This window comes from Heptranchias perlo, chromosome 31 (genome assembly GCF_035084215.1).
Source record: "Heptranchias perlo isolate sHepPer1 chromosome 31, sHepPer1.hap1, whole genome shotgun sequence".
Taxonomy (NCBI): domain Eukaryota; kingdom Metazoa; phylum Chordata; class Chondrichthyes; order Hexanchiformes; family Hexanchidae; genus Heptranchias; species Heptranchias perlo.
In genome coordinates this window covers 28,757,162-28,775,855 of record NC_090355.1, presented here as the reverse complement: position 1 = coordinate 28,775,855, position 18,694 = coordinate 28,757,162, and the positions used below count along the sequence as shown (strand labels likewise).

At 47.1% G+C, this 18,694-nt stretch overlaps 1 protein-coding gene across 1 annotated transcript in view; it reads right to left on the bottom strand.

The window, feature by feature from the left end:
• The window catches only part of LOC137300344 (hemicentin-1-like), a 270,914-nt gene that overhangs the window by 15,560 nt on the left and 236,660 nt on the right, over window positions 1-18,694 (bottom strand). The window contains exons 90-97 of the mRNA XM_067969428.1: window positions 16,501-16,671; window positions 14,774-14,944; window positions 11,508-11,678; window positions 10,096-10,245; window positions 8,449-8,586; window positions 6,084-6,205; window positions 2,881-3,124; window positions 1,457-1,516 (exon numbers count right to left, since the gene is read on the bottom strand). Coding sequence (XP_067825529.1) covers window positions 1,457-1,516; window positions 2,881-3,124; window positions 6,084-6,205; window positions 8,449-8,586; window positions 10,096-10,245; window positions 11,508-11,678; window positions 14,774-14,944; window positions 16,501-16,671 — 1,227 coding nt within the window. The remainder of the gene's footprint in view (window positions 1-1,456; window positions 1,517-2,880; window positions 3,125-6,083; window positions 6,206-8,448; window positions 8,587-10,095; window positions 10,246-11,507; window positions 11,679-14,773; window positions 14,945-16,500; window positions 16,672-18,694) is intronic.

Genomic DNA, 18,694 nt, shown 5'->3' with positions numbered 1-18,694 from the left:
TTCCCCAATTTTCTCCCCTCCCCCAAAGACTCCTGAACCTTGCTGGGGTTACAGATCCGCGGGCTCTGGCAGCCCTCCAGCACCTGACCCAAGGGCCAGTTCTTTGCGTTTGAGCCGGGAGAGTCCGCAGCTATTCGACCATGGAAGCACCACAGCTGAACCTGACTCTGTGTTTGTGTGACACCCGGACATGCACTTTCCAGCAAGGGCCATTAGGTAGTCGTTCCCTGATACCATAGTTTGTCTCAACAAATTCCTACCAATATTGAGCACAAAATAAGTCGCATCTAATCTCTGATTGTCCGGATAACATGTTACGACATTTAAACATGCAAAATACAGATGGCAAGAGTAGGGTAAATAAGATGGCCTAAAATAGATGAGGTGACAACCCAATAATTCAACTTTATCAAACTGCACAGCTTCTATGCAAGAGATGAGAGGAAGAAACACAAGGCATGGGGAGCTTCCCAAATCATTAAAAGGCAACCAAAGGCCTCCCAACATCTTACCTTCATTATTCCAATCACATTAGTTGGTTATTCAGACACTTGGTGTGACTTCTACCACCGAGAAGGACAGGAGCAGCAGTATTGCAGGAACACTCCCGGTTCCAAGATCCCCTCCAAGTCACACACCATCCTGATTTGGGCAAATATCCTTATTCCTCGATCGTCGCTGGATCAATATCCTGGGATCCCCAAACCTAACACCGCCGTGGGAGCACCATCACCGCAGGAGGATCACGGAGAGGGCCCATGTCACCTTCTCGAGGCAATTAGGGATGGGCAATAAATGCAGCCTTTTCAGTGTCACCCACATCCCAAGAACAAACTTTAAAAATGTAATCTATGAATATTGGTGAGGGATGTTAGTGCTGGGATAGGGAATACTTTCCGACCTTGTGCCCCCAGTGTCAGCATCAACACGGAGGAAACCCCTCTGTCTGCTGTCCAATGACGTGCCTCAGGCCCAACCTCAGAACCGCACCTCCTACTGCACTGATGTGGCATTTCCCATTTTTCACACCAGCCACTAAATCAGTGCCAATCAATGCTGAGACAGGGACAGTTTTTGCAATGTGGGTCTATGCCCACTGGTAACTGGCTTGAGGCTATTCCAAACCCATTCTGCACGGGTTCACATACAGGGAGGAAGAGGGACGAATCTCAGCTCATCGGCCCAGGCTGAATCCAAACCCAGAGCTGAAAGTCCCAATCGTCTAAAGACTGTTTCCACTTCTGGATACGAGACTCAATAATTGTTTGAGAGAGAGTTCGATAACAATGGCAAGTGGCTTTGGAACTGCAATGGGCTTTAATATAGTTCCACAGAAAAGCAGAACCTACCGGCTCCAAAGCAACTGGAGTGCCATCTAACCACTACTGATCCCTGGATGCAGAGCCTTATCTATTTTAATTCAACCTCAGCAATTGTAACTTTAACTAGAGCCTACCTGCACAGTACGATGCTGAATCAAGTATAAATCCCCTGGGACAGTGGCCTCCATTGGAATCTGAAACGCATGGCAAGAGGGACTCAAACAAGAACTCAGTGGGAAGATCCATGATCCACGAAGCTACCCCTCCTCCCCCAACCCCCAAGACATATTTATTTTTATTTGCTGCACTTCAGGAGAGATTAAATATTTACCAAAAGATAAAAACCGGAACAGTACTGGCTGAGGTTACAAACGCAAAGTAAATTGAAATGTTCAAGTATTTTTAATTTCTAGACATACACCTGAGGGGACAGAGCAACCCAGAGCATAGTTTCTATTTTCCAGTGATGAAACCATCACAGTGAGGCCAATTTTGCTGCCAAATCCCTTGGTTCCTATATTGCAACAGAGACTACACTTCAAAAAGTACTCAATTGTCTCTAAAGCACGTTGGCACGTCCCGGGGTTAGTGAAAGGCGCTATATAAATGCAAGTTATTTCTCTTCTCTTCTAATGCTTGGCAATAAAAACATTATAAATCAAAATAAAGAATGAGGTAAGCCACTGAGGGGGGTCAGAGAGTAATTCTCCAGAGTATTTTTTCCCTTATTGGCCCTGGGCTTTTTCTCGTTTTTTTTTTGCCTCCCCCAGAAGATTGCGTGGCTGGGGGGCAGGGTGGGTGGGGTGGAGGGGGGAGGTAAGGAAGTGTCTAGTCATGATGCCCCAGCCGTCATGGTGTGGGGCAGGCTTGATGGACCAGCTGGTCTTTACCTGCCCATTTGTATGTTTGTATTTGGCCCACCTCTAGGGGGCATAGTCTCAGGATAAGGGGTCGGCCATTCAAGACTGAGATGAGGAGGAATTTCTTCACGCAGAGGGTTGTGAATCTTTGGAATTCTCTACCCCGGAGGACTGTGGATGCTGAGTCATTGAATATATTCAAGGCTGGGATGGATAGATTTTTGGACTGTAGGGGAATCAAGGGATATGGGGATCGAGCGGGAAAGTGGAGTTGAGGTCGAAGATCAACCATGATCTGATTGAATGGCGGAGCAGGCTCGAGGGGCCGTATGGCCTTCTCCTGCTCCTGTTTCTTATGTTCTCTCTGGTATTTCAAGTCTCCCAGTTTAGAGTCCAACATTTGAATATCCCTAAAGACTGCATCTCTACTCCCCTACCGGGCGGATTATTCCATTGGGACTTAGCTTTTTTAACCTCTCCTCACCCTCCTCCTCCGAACAATTGGAATCATCCTTGTTGCTCATTGGCAGAGGCCTAGTAGCAGGTCTTCAGCCTGTCCCCCTGCCTGAGTGAGATTCATTGGATGGACGGAAAATCAAATGAATGAGCATAAAACGGACGTCGGAAGTTTTCAAGAGATGCTGAGAAACATCTTTTCTCACTTGAGCCTGTTAGCCGACAGTTTCTGAACCTTCAGCACTCACCCTTCCTGAAGGAGGTCGTGATCTGGAAACTCAGCTCCTCTGTCTCCTCGGTGTAGTAGACAGAGATGTACTCAGCCTTCAGAATCTGAAAGAGCGAAGGTTGGCGACCCAGCCCAGGCTCGTACACGATGGTATGGTTACATTGGAAAGAAACAGGGGAGCCATCCTGAAGGAACATTTGGGTCGACCAAACGTAGAGCTGCCCTGGGCCCGTCTGAACATAATTTTCACTGAAATCCTACATTTAAAACAATAAGAGTAAGTGATGGACTAGAATTAAAATAGGCTAATTTCCATAAGTTCATTATCAACGACCATAGATGGAAAGTTGGCATTTGGCTCACTGTTTGGTGGGGTATGGTTCCACTGGAGAGGGACAAACTTTGGTAGTCTGTTCGGGTGACTACTCTTCATGTTTGAGCCGCAGATCAGGCTATTTGCCCATGAGGGGCACCACAGCCGAGCCGGATCCTGCCTGCGCCCGATGTTGCCACATGTACATTTTCGAGTATGGGTCACTGCCTAGTGATCAGGAGCAGTAACCCTGGCTGATTTTCCCCTCTATATCCCTGGGGTGCTGAGGCCAATTGTAGTGCCCAAGATAAATCAATTAAGTCAACACAGCTCAGGGAGCAAAACTGGGACCTGCCTGGTCTGTACGTCTCAGGAGCACTTTGGCCAATATTTGCTAATTAAACTATCAGCAGCTCGATCTCACAACTTTACGTGGATTCTTTGTAAAGCCCGAGAAACGAGCACTAAACACAATGGACAGCAAACACATCAATGCTGAAGCTTCATGAAATGTTTATTGGTCCAGGTGTTGCCAAGCTACTAACGTTCATAATGGTGCAACATAAACAAACCCCAGTGGTCCTCCCAACACATATCTCTCCCTGTGTCCAACACATATCTCTCCCTGTGTCCAACACATATCTCTCCCTGTGTTCACAAAGCTGCCCATCATTTTGTCCATGACTTGTGGTAAGTGTAGAAGGCATGGGAGGAAACAGGTGACTTTAGACCTATGGATCCCAAAGCTCTCCACCACTGGGGGTTTTCCTCGTCTCGTGTCTGGGTCTGTTGTAGACTAATTGATGGAGATTGATTGCTACAATTAGTCAACAACTCCATTATCGTTGTATTGTGCGACGACCAGGATGGTAGAAGGCCAACTAAATGGGTCTTTTTGTCTGGCAATTCCTACCTTCCTATGTCTTTTTGGTCATTAAAAAAAAAAATCCCACATACATTTGAAATGTCTGCACTGAACTGCCTCTGTTTTGTGTTATCTTAATTTGTACAGCAGCACACAGATGGGAAACCTTGTTTAACACCAATAAACCAGGACAGAGCCAATCACACCAAGCAAACAGTTTTTAATCTCTGCCATATGTCTCAGCAGACTTACTAAAAGTCTGGAAAGCATCTGGAATAAGCCCAGCCAATTGAAAAGTGTACAAAATGTAATATGGTCAGTAGAATGTAAGTTGTATGCTGACATTTAAATGGAAATGGACGATTACAACGTATTAAAATCATGAGTCAAAGTTTAAACAATCATTAAATCAGAACAGATTCCATTCTTTCAAAGGCACAAATAAATAAATACAACTGAAAAGTTAATCCACGCCAGGCCAAACACTTTATAAACTTAAATGGGGAGGGTTTGAACTGACACAGGCCTAACACTTTTCCTACTTATCTTGAACTGGGCTAAAGGAAAATAAAGTCGACTGAATTGCTCCATAATCATAAATAGTCTAAAAAGAACTATCATTATTCTTGCAAGAGCCTCTCAGTCACTCCTTGTTACCCTGTTTTATATACCCTAGAACTGCCAGCTAGAGGCAGACTGGGAGCAGCCATCTTGTGCGGAGATTCTCCTGCCATGACATCATGATGGTTGGCAACTGCCCTCATTTCTCATAGGGGAATCAATCCAGATAACACAACAGCCGAGTTAGAGCTGAGAGTCGGCGCTGAGAGATAGGGCTGAGAGCTGAGAGTCAGAGCTGAGAGATAGAGCTGAGAGTCAGAGCTGAGAGATAGAACTGAGAGATAGAGCTAATAGTCAGAGCTGAGAGTCAGAGCTGAGAGATAGAACTGAGAGATAGAGCTGAGAGTCAGAGCTGAGAGTCAGAGCTGAGAGATAGAACTGAGAGTCAGAGCTGAGAGATAGAACTGAGAGATAGAGCTGAGAGTCAGAGCTGAGAGTCAGAGCTGAGAGATAGAACTGAGAGATAGAACTGAGAGTCAGAGCTGAGAGTCAGAGCTGAGAGATAGAACTCAGAGTCAGAGCTGAGAGTCAGAGCTGAGAGATAGAACTGAGAGATAGAGCTGAGAGTCAGAGCTGAGAGTCAGAGCTGAGAGATAGAACTGAGAGATAGAACTGAGAGTCAGAGCTGAGAGATAGAACTCAGAGTCAGAGCTGAGAGTCGGAGCTGAGAGACAGAGCTGAGAGTCGGAGCTGAGATAGAGCTGAGAGACAGAGCTGAGAGTCGGAGCTGAGATAGAGCTGAGAGATAGAGCTGAGAGTCGGAGCTGAGAGATAGAACTGAGAGTCAGAGCTGAGAGTCAGAGCTGAGAGATAGAACTGAGAGTCGGAGCTGAGAGACAGAGCTGAGAGTCGGAGCTGAGAGATAGAGCTGAGATGGAGAACTAACACAGGGCATTATGGGAGTCTTAAGATGCTGATTGGCGCTTGCAATCCCTCCCTTCCCTTTGATCCACGTTGAGCCCCTGAGCTCAGGCTCATTGCTGGGGGCAGGGAGGGGGGGGGGTTGCGCCAGGGGCTTCCCTATAAGGAGAAAGGAAAAGATCGGATGGAGATTCTTTCCCCCTCCCCCACAAAGGCTTTTCTCATGCATTTCAAAATGGCCACATTCAGAGACGCCGTGGTGGAGTTGGGGGGAGTAGGTCATCCGTAGGAGTCTCTTGGTTGGACTTAAGGTTGAGGAACGCCCAAGAGAAAGAAAGGGAAGACAGACCTTTGGAAAAGGGGAATCTGACCCTTAAAATATACAAAAATCAACACTTTTAACCCAGCGACAATTTAGGAATGAGAAGATACATGAAATCTGCTCTGGTAACCTGGTACTTAGCTGGTTAACGTCAAATTGCCTGGTGGTTAACCAGGACAGGGTGTATGATTAGTAACCATCACACTAGTTGCATAGTTAAAGAGATCTACCCACCTTCACAGCAATGTCCACATTCGCGATGATTCTGGGAACATAACCGTTGATCACAATGTCAAACAGGATCACGCCGTCTGCATCCACCCCCCGGGCAACATGTGTCATTCGAAGGATTTCACCTGAAAAACAGAAACCACAATCAGCCCATCAGGCTGCACAAACTGGGTATTTCAGCAGCATTGCCAGAGTGCCAGGAGTGGGCACCCACCCAGCTCGGGAATGTGCACGGCACAGAATAGACACAGACGTGTAGGATAAACGTACGGCACTCGATGCAAACAGATCGCTGCCTCCGTACAAGATCTGACTCACTGGTTTATATTGGTCGTCAGCTGGTGGCATCCACAGCGCGGGTCACCTACACCTGGCAACGCCCACAGTACGGGTCACCTACACCTGGCAACGCCCACAGTACGGGTCACCTACACCTGGCAACGCCCACAGTACGGGTCACCTACACCTGGCAACACCCACAGCGCGGGTCACCTACACCTGGCAACACCCACAGCGCGGGTCACCTACACCTGGCAACACCCACAGTACGGGTCACCTACACCTGGCAACGCCCACAGTACGGGTCACCTACACCTGGCAACGCCCACAGCACAAGTCACCTACACCAGGTCAGAGGCTGGGTATTCTGCAGCGAGTGACTCACCTCCTGACTCCCCAAAGCCTTTCCACCATCTACAAGGCACAAGTCAGGAGTGTGATGGAATACTCTCCACTTGCCTGGATGAGTGCAGCTCCAACAACACTCAAGAAGCTCGACACCATCCAGGACAGAGCAGCCAGCTTGATTGGCACCCCATCCACCACCCTAAACATTCACTCCCTTCACCACCGGCGCACTGTGGCTGCAGTGTGTACCATCCACAGGATGCACTGCAGCAACTCGCCAAGGCTTCTTCAATAGCACTTCCCAAACCCACGACCTCTACCACCTAGAAAGACAAGAGCAGCAGGTACATGGGAACACCACCTCCCGCACGTTCCCCTCCAAGTCACACACCATCCCGACTTGGAAATATATCGCCGTTCCTTCATCGTCGCTGGGTCAAAATCCTGGAACTCGCTACCTAACAGCACTGTGGGAGAACCTTCACCACACGGATTGCAGCGGTTCAAGAAGGCGGCTCACCACCACCTTCTCAAGGGCAATTAGGGATGGGCAATAAACGCTGGCCTCGCCAGAGATGCCCATATCCCATGAATGAATTAAAAAACACCTGACAACACCCACAGTGCGAGTCTCCTTCACCTGGCAGTGGCGTCATGATAAACACAACAGGCTTTTTTTTTTGTGACGTGAATGGCCCCTTAAAACCCCCTTTTAATTGGTTGTTCCCAACTGTTGCTGCTCTCCCCCCATGGACCAGCAAATGGACCTTTCCAGTGACAGCACATTCTGGTAGTGACGTCACGACACAACAGCACAATATCATCACTCACAAGGAGATATTCTCTCAGCAGTGACGCAAGATGTCTTGGCCAGTCTGTGCAGTCACGGACTAGCAAGTTGAACAGTGCATCTGGTCAACAGGAAGTCTGGGTGCACTATTCCCGACTAGATGTGGGTTTGCAGCACACTTAGTTTCCCATGACCCAGGCTGCCATGGCAAAAGCAGCCGTGACACAGATCCTGGGTTATTTCCATTTGAGAATTAGAAAGCATGACATCTGAAACACAAATAATTCCCCCATATTTATCCCCCAACCTCTTTATAACCAGCCAGTTATAACACTGTCTGTTACACTCCACCCTCATTATAATCAGCCAGTTATAACACTGTCTGTTACACTCCACCCTCATTATAATCAGCCAGTTATAACACTGTCTGTTACACTCCACTCTCAATATAATCAGCCAGTTATAACACTGTCTGTTACACTCCACTCTCAATATAATCAGCCAGTTATAACACTCTCTGTTACACTCCACCCTCATTATAATCAGCCAGTTATAACACTCTCTGTTACACTCCACTCTCAATATAATCAGCCAGTTATAACACTGTCTGTTACACTCCACTCTCAATATAATCAGCCAGTTATAACACTGTCTGTTACACTCCACTCTCATTACAGGGCTCTCAGTTAGAACATTTCCTCTATATTACCCCAGCTTTGCTCATGACTGAGGATAAACTGGGAAAAATAATTTATGAATCAAAATGATCAGACACACCTGGCACCAGAGGAGCTTTGGGCTCTGATTTTAGGATTCTGGTCAGATTTTGCTGATCAGACATTACCCACCTTGGGTTAGATTCATCCTCCATTTCCAATTGCAGCACTGTTTTCTCTCAATAATAAAGCCCATTTCCCTCACCAGTGATCCCCCTTATTCACATTCCCTCACCTGTTGCAAACTCCATTTGCGACTCTTGCCTGAAAACTCCTTTTGTCAGTGAGAAGCCATTGAGTGTTCCAGGTGCTGGATAGGCCGCTGACCAGTAAATCGGTGTAAAAGTGGAGGCCAGCACTCTCATCAGAGGACCTAGAACATCGAACAAACGTAGCACAGGTCAAATGAAGAAACCCAAATATTTCGTTTATCCTTTAAAACAAAAGATTAAAATGAATCATAAATAAAAACAGAAAATGCTGGAAAGACTCAGCAGGTCAGTCAGTGGAGAGAGAAACAGAGTTAATGTTTCAGGTCGATGACCTTTCATCAGAACGGTTATTAACATTAATACTTCTACTGAGTTATATCTCACAGAGAGCTGAATGCTGAGTTTGGTGTATAGCAACATGACTAAGATTGGTGAGACACGAGGGACTACGGGCAGGAAACTATGTCCCAACACTCCGTCACACCTTTGACTTTAGACAGTGATTGTCTGGGGTCTGGTTTGGGAGCCTGTGATTTGCTCGGTAAGCCGAGCTTGCTATGTTGTGATTGTCTGGGGTCTGGTTCGGGAGCCTGTGATTTGCTCGGTAAGCTGAGCTTGCTATGTTGTGATTGTCTGGGGTCTGGTTCGGGAGCCTGTGATTTGCTCGGTAAGCTGAGCTTGCTATGTTGTGATTTCCAGCTTGGCCAAACTTGATGGGCTTCAGTTGGCTGATGGACACTGAACTTGCGGGTTGTGATTGGCTGCAGCTGAGTTTGGTTCGGTCCCTGAGACTCGACCGACTGACCCGCCCACCCCCGCAGACCTGCTCTCCAAACAATCCTATTGGCTGTGCGATTGTTACAGTCTTTGCATTATTTGCTTTTGGGATTTTTTTTTGGAAAAAACGAACAAGTGCATACACAGACCAGGGGATACGCAGACCAGGGGATAAACAGATGAGCGATTATGCAGACAAGCGGAAATGCAGACCAAGGGACATTAAGGTAAATGGATATGCAGACGAGGCACGCACAGACCAGGGGGTATACAGTTGAGCAGATAGGCAGACAAGGATATACAGATGAGTGGATATGCAGACGAGGATATACAGATGAGTGGATATGCAGACGAGCAGATATGCAGATGAGCAGCTACGCAGATCAGGGGATACACAGCTGGCCAACTGACACAGGTTTCAAATGCTAACTGTCAGCTTAATACACAGTCTAACTGGGGTGCTACAATTGGTCTCACCACCCCTGGGCTAGGCAGGGAGGGAGGGGAAAAATTTCAGCAATGGTTTCCACTCCCGATCACTATCTTGTGATCCCTGCTATAATATCAGATGTTGGGTGAGGACAGCTGTGGTTGAACGGTCCTGCCAACATTCAGTGTCTAGGCTGACGCAGAAAAGGATGACCGTGCGGGCAGGGTACTGGGAGGGAGGCCGGTGCCCGCGACAGACTTAATGCCAAATCAGGAGAAGAGGCAATAAAAAAAATTGTCCGTCACAGATCGAAACATCTCAAAGGAGAGGGAATAAGTGACTATCTGAACATATTTATAACTGGGGAGAGGGGGGAAGGAAATAGCGGAGCTAACAGAGAGCGGTGGCTGACGGTTTATGACACAGTACAGGCGGTGCCCACAACGGGCAGTGAAATACCAACCGATTGGGCCTGGAATGTTCTGGATGTTTGCCTGAACGGTTGTGCTGCCTGTAGCTGGGCTTTCCGTGATGTTAGCGTCAAGGAATGCGACTCCAAATTCTTTGTCATTAATGATCCCGATCAGGCTCCCTCTGGCTCTCAGCGGAACACCTGGAACGAACGGGGAGCGTCTGTTATGAGGAATCCAAAGATTTGTTTAAGACAAAAGGCTTTTTTTTCTGTGCTCACTGGGGAATGGGATATTGCAGGCACCCAGTGTCAGAATTTCAAGCACTCCCCACTCAGGATGGTGCAGGCTAGACACAAAGTAAAATTCTTGCCTCTTGCGCATCCCTGATTTTCATCGCTCCTCCATTGGTGGCCGTGCCTTCAGCTGCCTGGGCCCTAAGCTCTGGAATTCCCCCCCTAAACCTCTCCGCCTCTCTCTCCTCCTTTAAGACGCTCCTCAAAACCTACCCCTTTGTCCAAGCTTTTGGTCACTTGTCCTAATATCCCCTTATCTGGCTCGGTGTCAAATTTTGTTTGATAATCGCTCCTGTGAGGCGCCTTGGGACGTTTTACTACATTAAAGGCGCTATATAAATGCAAGATGTTGTTGTTGTTGTAAAGCTCCTTTTACACTGTCCCATTAAGATTCCCAGGTTAGGACCAGTGAAACTCCCTCTGCACTGTCCCAACACGGTACAGTGATTCTTCTTATTCGCTATTTTGTAGTGAAATTATCCTCTGTTTACAGCTTTGTTATAAATGGTGAACAGGGGAAACGTGTCCTAACCCCAAGCTCAAAAGATCACCCCCTACTGGACGAGCATGATGCTGCCATCTCCAACAGCCTTTCACGACCGCAGGTTGTCCCAAAGTGCTTTACAGTCAATGAAGTACTTTTGAAGTTTAGTCACTGTTGTAACGCAGGAAACGCGGCAGCCACTTTGCGCACAGCAAGATCCCACAAACAGCAATGAGATAATGACCAGCTATACTGTTTTAGTGATGTTGGTTGAGGGATAAATATTGGCCAGGACACCGGGGAGAGCTCTCCTGCTCTTTGAAATAGTGTTGTGGGATCTTTTACGCCTCGGTTTAATGTCTCATCTGAAAGACGGCACTTCTGACAGTGCAGCGCTCCCTCCGTACTGGCACTGGGAGCGTCAGCCTGGATTACGCGCTCAAGTATCTGCAGTTGGACTTGAACCCACGACCTTCTGACTCAGAGGCGCGAGCAAAACGTCGTTTTTGAAACTGACCCAAACTCATTTCCCAGCACCCAAAGGAAACACTCTTCACGTTCTAATGGCGCTGTATTTGAACCCGGGTCTGCCGGACGAACGATGCACTTTAACCCACTCCGCCACCCAGACTTTAACTAGTGCTTTTGAAGCAGGCCCTTGGCCTGTTTTTCGCTGCCCTTTCACCTGAGCAGGGACGCCGGTTGCAGCTGGCGGTCTCAAAACTCTCTCCGTGGCAGGCTCTTCCGCTGCGGTTCGGGGGGGGGCTGTTGCACTGTCGCCGTCTTAACTGCTTCCCTGCTCCGCAGGAGGCCGAGCACTCGCTCCAACGCTGCCAGGCACTCCAACCTCCATTCACTGCCACAGATAACATTCAGACAGCATCACAGAGCATTTCATCAACAAGGAATTAATAATACAGGTTAAAAGAGCTCCGATATACTGGACGTAACTGTAACCTCTGCTCCCCGGCACTTGGTTTAGACGGCTAGGCCCTTTAAATTGAAATGGAATGACTGAGGGTCAATAACCAGTTGAAAAAGGCAGTGTTACAATTTACAGGTGTTAATATTAGGATTATTTTACACTGTATTCTCTCAAGTAATAAGCCGGCTGTGCTACATATTTTGCAGTTCAGCTTCACATCAACGTGGCATTTGGTATAACTCTGGTTCAGATTTGCCCAATTACTGCATACAGTTCTCATTGAGAGCATCATGAGCTGCAGCGAGTGTGTCAGGGACCAGTGACAGCCACTGCAGCGAGTGTGTCAGAGATCAGTGATACCCATTGCAGCGAGTGTGTCAGAGATCAGTGACACCCATTGCAGCGAGTGTGTCAGAGATCAGTGATACCCATTGCAGCGAGTGTGTCAGAGATCAGTGACACCCACTGCAGCGAGTGTGTCAGAGATCAGTGACACCCACTGCAGCCAGTGTGTCAGGAGGCAGTGATGCCCACAGCAGCGAGTGTGCCAGAAATCAGTGACACCCACTGCAACGAGTGTGTCAGAAATTGGTGACACCCACTGCAGCAAGTGTGTCAGGAGGCAGTGATACCCACTGCAGCGAGTGTGTCAGGAGGCAGTGATAGCCACTGCAGCCAGTGTGTCAGGGAGTAGTGACACCCACTACAATGAGTGTGTCAGAAATTAGTGACACCCACGGCAGTGAGTGTGTTAGAGAGCAGCATTAGAAGTTCTAAATCTGCTTTTTGATAATTTATTTAGCTATTTTTTATGGCGATGTGAATTTTATTGCGTACGATGCCACTTGCTTTACTATCCTGAGGAAGGGACGGCTGATTTTGGACCTCGGCTGTGTTCCAGCACAGAAATGGCACAGTTGGCTCAGCAAAGAGTCACCACAGCATTGTCAGGGTCAATAAGGATGGTGACATACAATCTCTCTGTAGCAGTGGGAGCTGGAAACGTGGCAACAGGTTTGGATATCAGGGAATGTTACAGTTTGGGTGTGTTTTAATTGGATTTGATTCGAGCTGCAGTTGCTCCCATTAGTCAGTAGATGGTGCAATTGTCCAACTATTCTTGAGTCTGTGCGAATGGCCATTCTGTTGTTAAGACTGCACAGTGTACGACATTTCATGGTAGGGGTGGGGTTAGCGAGCATCACAACCAGGCCCAGTGCTGTTCTCATCCCACATCCACATATTCCCGCTTTCCAGCAGAAGTCACTGAGCAGCAATCAGAATCAATCTGGTTGATTTTTCCTATCCCTGTCTCGGGTGGGGTGGGGGGGTCACTGAGACATTGGAACATAAGAACAGGAGTAGGTCATTCAGCCCCTCGTGCCTGCTTCGCCATTTGATAAGATCATGGCTGATCTGTGATCTAACTCCATATACCCGCCTTTGGTCCATATCCCTTAATACCTTTGGTTGCCAAAAAGCTATCTATCTCAGATTTAAATTTAGCAATTGAGCTAGTATCAATTGCCATTTGCAGAAGAGAGTTCCAAACTTCTACCACCCTTTGTGTGTAGAAATGTTTTCTAATCTCTCTCCTGAAAGGTCTGGCTCTAATTTTTAGACTGTGCCCCCTACTCCCAGAATCCCCAACCAGCGGAAATAGTTTCTCTCTATCCACCTTATCCATTCCCCTTAATATCTTATAAACTTCGATCAGATCACCCCTTAACCTTCTAAACTCTAGAGAATACAACCCCAATTGTGTAATCTCTCCTCGTAACTTAACCCTTGAAGTCTGGGTATCATTCTAGTAAACCTACGCTGCACTCCCTCCAAGGCCAATATGTCCTTCTGAAGGTGCAGTGCCCAGAACTGCTCACAGTACTCCAGGTGCGGTCTAACCAGGGTTTTGTATAGCTGCAGCATAACTTCTGCCCCCTTGTACTCTAGCCCTCTAGATATAAAGGCCAGCATTCCATTAGCCTTATTGATTATTTTCTGCACCTGTTCATGACACTTCAATGATCTATGTACCTGAACCCCTAAGTTCTTTTGGACATCCACTGTTTTTAACTTTTTACCATTTAGAAAGTACCCTGTTCTATCCTTTTTTGATCCAAAGTGGATGACCTCACATTTGTCTACATTGAATTCCGTTTGCCACAGTTTTGCCCATTCACCTAATCTATCAATATCACTTTGTAATTTTATTTTTTCATCTACACTGCTTACAATGCCACCAATCTTTGTGTCATCGGCAAACTTAGATATGAAACTTTCTATGCCTTCATCTAAGTCGTTAATAAATATTGTGAATAATTGAGGCCCCAAGACAGATCCCTGCGGGACTCCACTAGTCACATCCTGCCAATGTGAGTACTTACCCATTATCCCTACTCTCTGTCGCCTTTCGCTCAGCCAACTTCCTAACCAAGTCCGTACTTTTCCCTCGATTCCATGGGCTTCTATCTTAGCTAACAGTCTCTTATGTGGGACCTCATCAAATGCCTTCTGGAAGTCCATATAAATAACATCCATTGACATTCCCCTGTCCACTACTTTAGTCGCCTCTTCAAAAAATTCAATCAGGTTTGTCAGGCACGACCTACCTTTCGCAAATCCATGCTGGCTCTCTCTGATTAACTGAAAATTCTCGAGGTGTTCAGTCACCCTATCCTTAATTATAGACTCTAGCATTTTCCCCACGACAGATGTTAGGCTAACTGGCCTATAATTCCCCGGTTTCCCTCCCTCTCCTTTCTTAAAAAGCGGAGTGACCGATTGTAGTGACCCTACAGCAGCCCGAGCTGAGACCAGCTAACTAGCAACCAAAACGTGAGAGAAGCTGGGATCTTGCTGGACTGTAAGCCTCAGGGCCGGAGACTGAGACTTTACCTCTGGGCTGTCAGCACGTTGCCCGGCAGGCGTCGTCCACCAGCCTCTTGTTTTTTGTGAATCCCTGTCCGGCTCGAGATAAGACTGATCCACCTCTTGTTCTGCCGGGCGGGCGCTCAATTCAAACTTACCAGGGCACAGGTCTGTGCCACATCTCTGCATCTGCACGTCCGCCCCTGAGCAAGCCTTGCCACCACTGGCAGGAGGGGGGTTGCTGCATGATCGGTAGCGCTTGCTTTGCCCGCCTCCGCAGGTCCGACTGCACGGATTCCAAGACCCCCAGGGGCTCCAGTTCCCTTTCACTGCAAACATGAAATGTCAGGTTATTCACTTTGGTAGGAAAAAAAAGAAAAACAGAATATTTTTTAAAAAGGTGAGGAACTATTGAATGTTGGTGTTCAAAGAGATTTGGGTGTCCTCATACACGAAACACAGAAAGTTAACATGCAAGGTACAACAAGCCAGAAGGAAGGCAAATGGTATGTTGACCTTTATTGCAAGGGGTTGGAGTACAAGATTAAGGAGGTCTTGCTGCAATTGTACAGGGCTTTGGTGAGGCCTCACCTGGAGTACTGTGTACAGTTTTGGTCTCCTTACCTAAGGAAGGATATACTTGCCTTAGAGGCAGTGCAGCCAAGATTCTCCAGATTAATTCCTGGGATTGTTACGAATTGAAGAGCCAGGTGGTGAAGGATAGAACACTAGAGCCTGGTCTTCAGTTGCTTCCAAGCCTTTATTCACAGAGATCCACATTACCCGCACTACACCCTAGATCCGCTCTCATATAAATGGATACAAGAGAGTTCCCAATTGATGCGCACCACCTGAATACAATTGACACTGAATGATATAAATCAATTTATATGGATACAATTAACAGGATGAGAAGGTTGTCCTATGAGGAGAGGTTGAGTAGAATGGGCCTATATTCTCTGGAGTTTAGAAAAATGAGAGATGATCCCATTGAAACATATAAGATTCTGCGATGTCTTGATAGGGTAGATGCTGAGGAGCTGTTTCCCCTGACTGGAGAGTCCAGAACCAGGGGGCATGGTCTCAGGATAAGGGATTGGCCATTTAGGACTAAGATGAGAAGAGATTTCTTCATTCAGAGGGTTGTGAATCTTTAGAATTCTCTACCCCAGAAGGCTCAGACGTTGGGTATATTCAAGGCTCAGAGCGATAGATTTTTGGATTCTCAGGGCCAAATCGTTCCAACTGAATACACTGCCTGGCCCCCTCTCACCTCTCCTGGCCCTGTTATTTTTCTCTCCCTCTCCTCATCGTACTTTCCCTTATGATTATCTGGTCATTATCACATTGCTGTTTGTGGGACCTTGCTGTGCGCAAATTGGCTGCCACGTTTCCCTAAATTACAACAGCGACTACACTTCAAAAAGTACTTCATTGGCTGTAAAGTACTTTGGGATGTCCTGAGATTGTGAAAGGCGCTATATAAATGCAAGACTTTCTTTGCTATTTCCATGCCACGAGGACATATTGGAGGCCCATTCCCAGGCTTCCAACAATACTACAATGTAACCGGCCACTAGGAGTGTTGAAAGAGCACGAGGGAGAGACTCTTCCCTCCAATTCGCTTTCCCCTGTGGGAAGCGTCTGGTTTCCACTCAGTGCCTCCTGACTGATGGCAGCACGGCTGAGATTGGGAACTCACCACGCGGGGAGGCGATGGGACCAGCTGCATCCTTACGGTTCTGTGGGGCACACAGGAGCTCGGTACACTGTCCCTCCGCCCGTCCTTCATTTACCGGCTCGCCCGATTGGAATAAATAGTTCAAGTGGAGTGTCCCCCACCCCCCTGGGAGCTCCGCCCCTTTCCTGATTGACATGTTTGTACCTGGGCACGGCTCGATATTGCACAATTCAACGTCGACATCACTCCCTTCGCACAGACGGCCTCCGTACTGAGGCGGGGGGTCAAAACACGACCTGGAGCGCTGGTGAACACCTCCCCCACAGGAAGCTGAGCAGCGAGACCAGCTGTTCCAAACTGTCCACTGTCCGTCCACTGTCGAGAGGAAACATTGGTCAGGTCAGTCTCTGAACAGCTAACGTTGCACAGCCAGCGATCACATTCTGTGAAACACCAGGCCGAACCGCTGAGTAGAAACATAGAAAATAGGAGCAAGAGTAGGCCATTCGGCCCTTCGAGCCTGCTCCGCCATTCAAAATGATCATGGCTGATCGACTAACTCAGTACACTCTTCCCACTTTTTCCCCATATCTCTTGATCCCTTTAGCATTAAGAAATATATCTATCTCCTTCTTGAATACATCTCATGACTTGGCCTCCACTGCCTTCTGTGGTAGAGAATTCCACAGGTTCACCACCCTCTGAGTGAAGACATTTCTCCTCATCTCGGTTCTAAATGGCATTCCCCGTATCCTGAGACTGTGACCCCTGGTTCTGGACTCCCCAGCCATCGGGAACATCCTCCCTGCATCTAGTCTGTCTCGTCCTAACGATGGACAGGCTTAAGGTTCGGAATTCACCACTTTTGGAACTGAATTTATGTTCATTGGCATGAAGATAATTGAGAGGGGACATGAACTGGATTTTAAAGAAAAAAGTCGAGTAAAATGGATAACGTCAGTACAAACAGGTTATTAAAATTATTCTGTGTGCACAGAACAAGAAGAAATGAACCATGAAGGGGTTTGATAGAGTCAATAAGGAAAAACTGTTTCCAGTGGCAGAAGGGTCGCTAACCAGAGGACACAGATTTAAGGTGATTGGCAAAAGAACCAGAGGCAAGATGAGGAGACTTTTTTTACGCAGCGAGTTGTTATAATCTGGAATTCACTGCCTGAAAGGGTATTGGGAGCAGATTCAATAATAACTTTCAAAAGGGAATTGGGTAAATACTTGAAGGGAAAAAAATGTACAGGGCTGTGTGGAAAGAGCCACAGTGGGAGTGGGACTAATTGGATAGCTCTGTCAAATAGCCAGAACAGGCACGATGGGCCAAATGGCCTCCTTACCTAAGGAAGCCTTAGAGGGGATGCAATGAAGGTTCACTAGATTGATTCCTGGGATGAGGGGGTTGTCTTAGGAGGAGAGATTGAGTATAATGGGCCTATACTCTCTGGAGTTTAGAAGAATGAGAGGTGATCTCATTGAAACATATAAGATTCTTAGAGGGCTTGACAGGGTAAATGCTGAGAGGCTGTTTTCCCCTGGCTGGAGAGTCTAGAACTAGGGGGTCATAGTCTCAAGATAAGGGGTCGGCCATTTAGGACCGAGATGAGGAAAAATTTCTTCACTCAGAGGGTTGTGAATCTTTGGAATTCTCTTCCCCAGAGGACTGCGGATGCTCAGTCATTGAGTACATTCGAGATTGAGATCGATAGATTTTTGGACACTAAGGGAATCAAGGGATATGGGGATTGGGCGGGAAAGTGGAGTTGAGGTCGAAGATCAGCCATGATCTGATTGAATGGTGGAGCAGGCTCGAGGGGCCGAATGGCCGACTCCTGCTCCTATTTCTTATGTTCTGTGCTGTACCACACTGTGATACTATGATACTGTGAGTGTACAATCAAGAAGCTCCACGCAAGACCTGAGATTAGAAGGACTCCCTCCCCACACCCAGAAAGTAATAAATGCATGGAATTAAAATAGTTAATGCTGTTTTGACTAACAAATTCAGAAAAAAACATGCATAAATAGCTGGCAAGAGGATTATAAGTCAAGTAGGGATAGTTGATCAAATGCTGTATTGGATTGCAATGATTCCTGGGCAATTGGGACCATGTGAATGTAGGGCAATGAGGGCCTATGATGCATTATATGGGATGTGGGGCTAGGTTAGATAGATATTCTGGAGTTCCAACTGGCTTACTTCTGGGATAAGGAAAATTTCTGTAGAATTTTCCCTCAGGAAATTAAATAGGTCGAGGGGAGTCCATGATAGAACATTTTGTGCATTGGTCCATAGAAGGAATGAGTGCAATGGGCTAAATGCCCTTTTTTTATTCCATGCTCCCTTGTCTCTATAATATAAAAGTTTACACATACTAGCAACATGCCA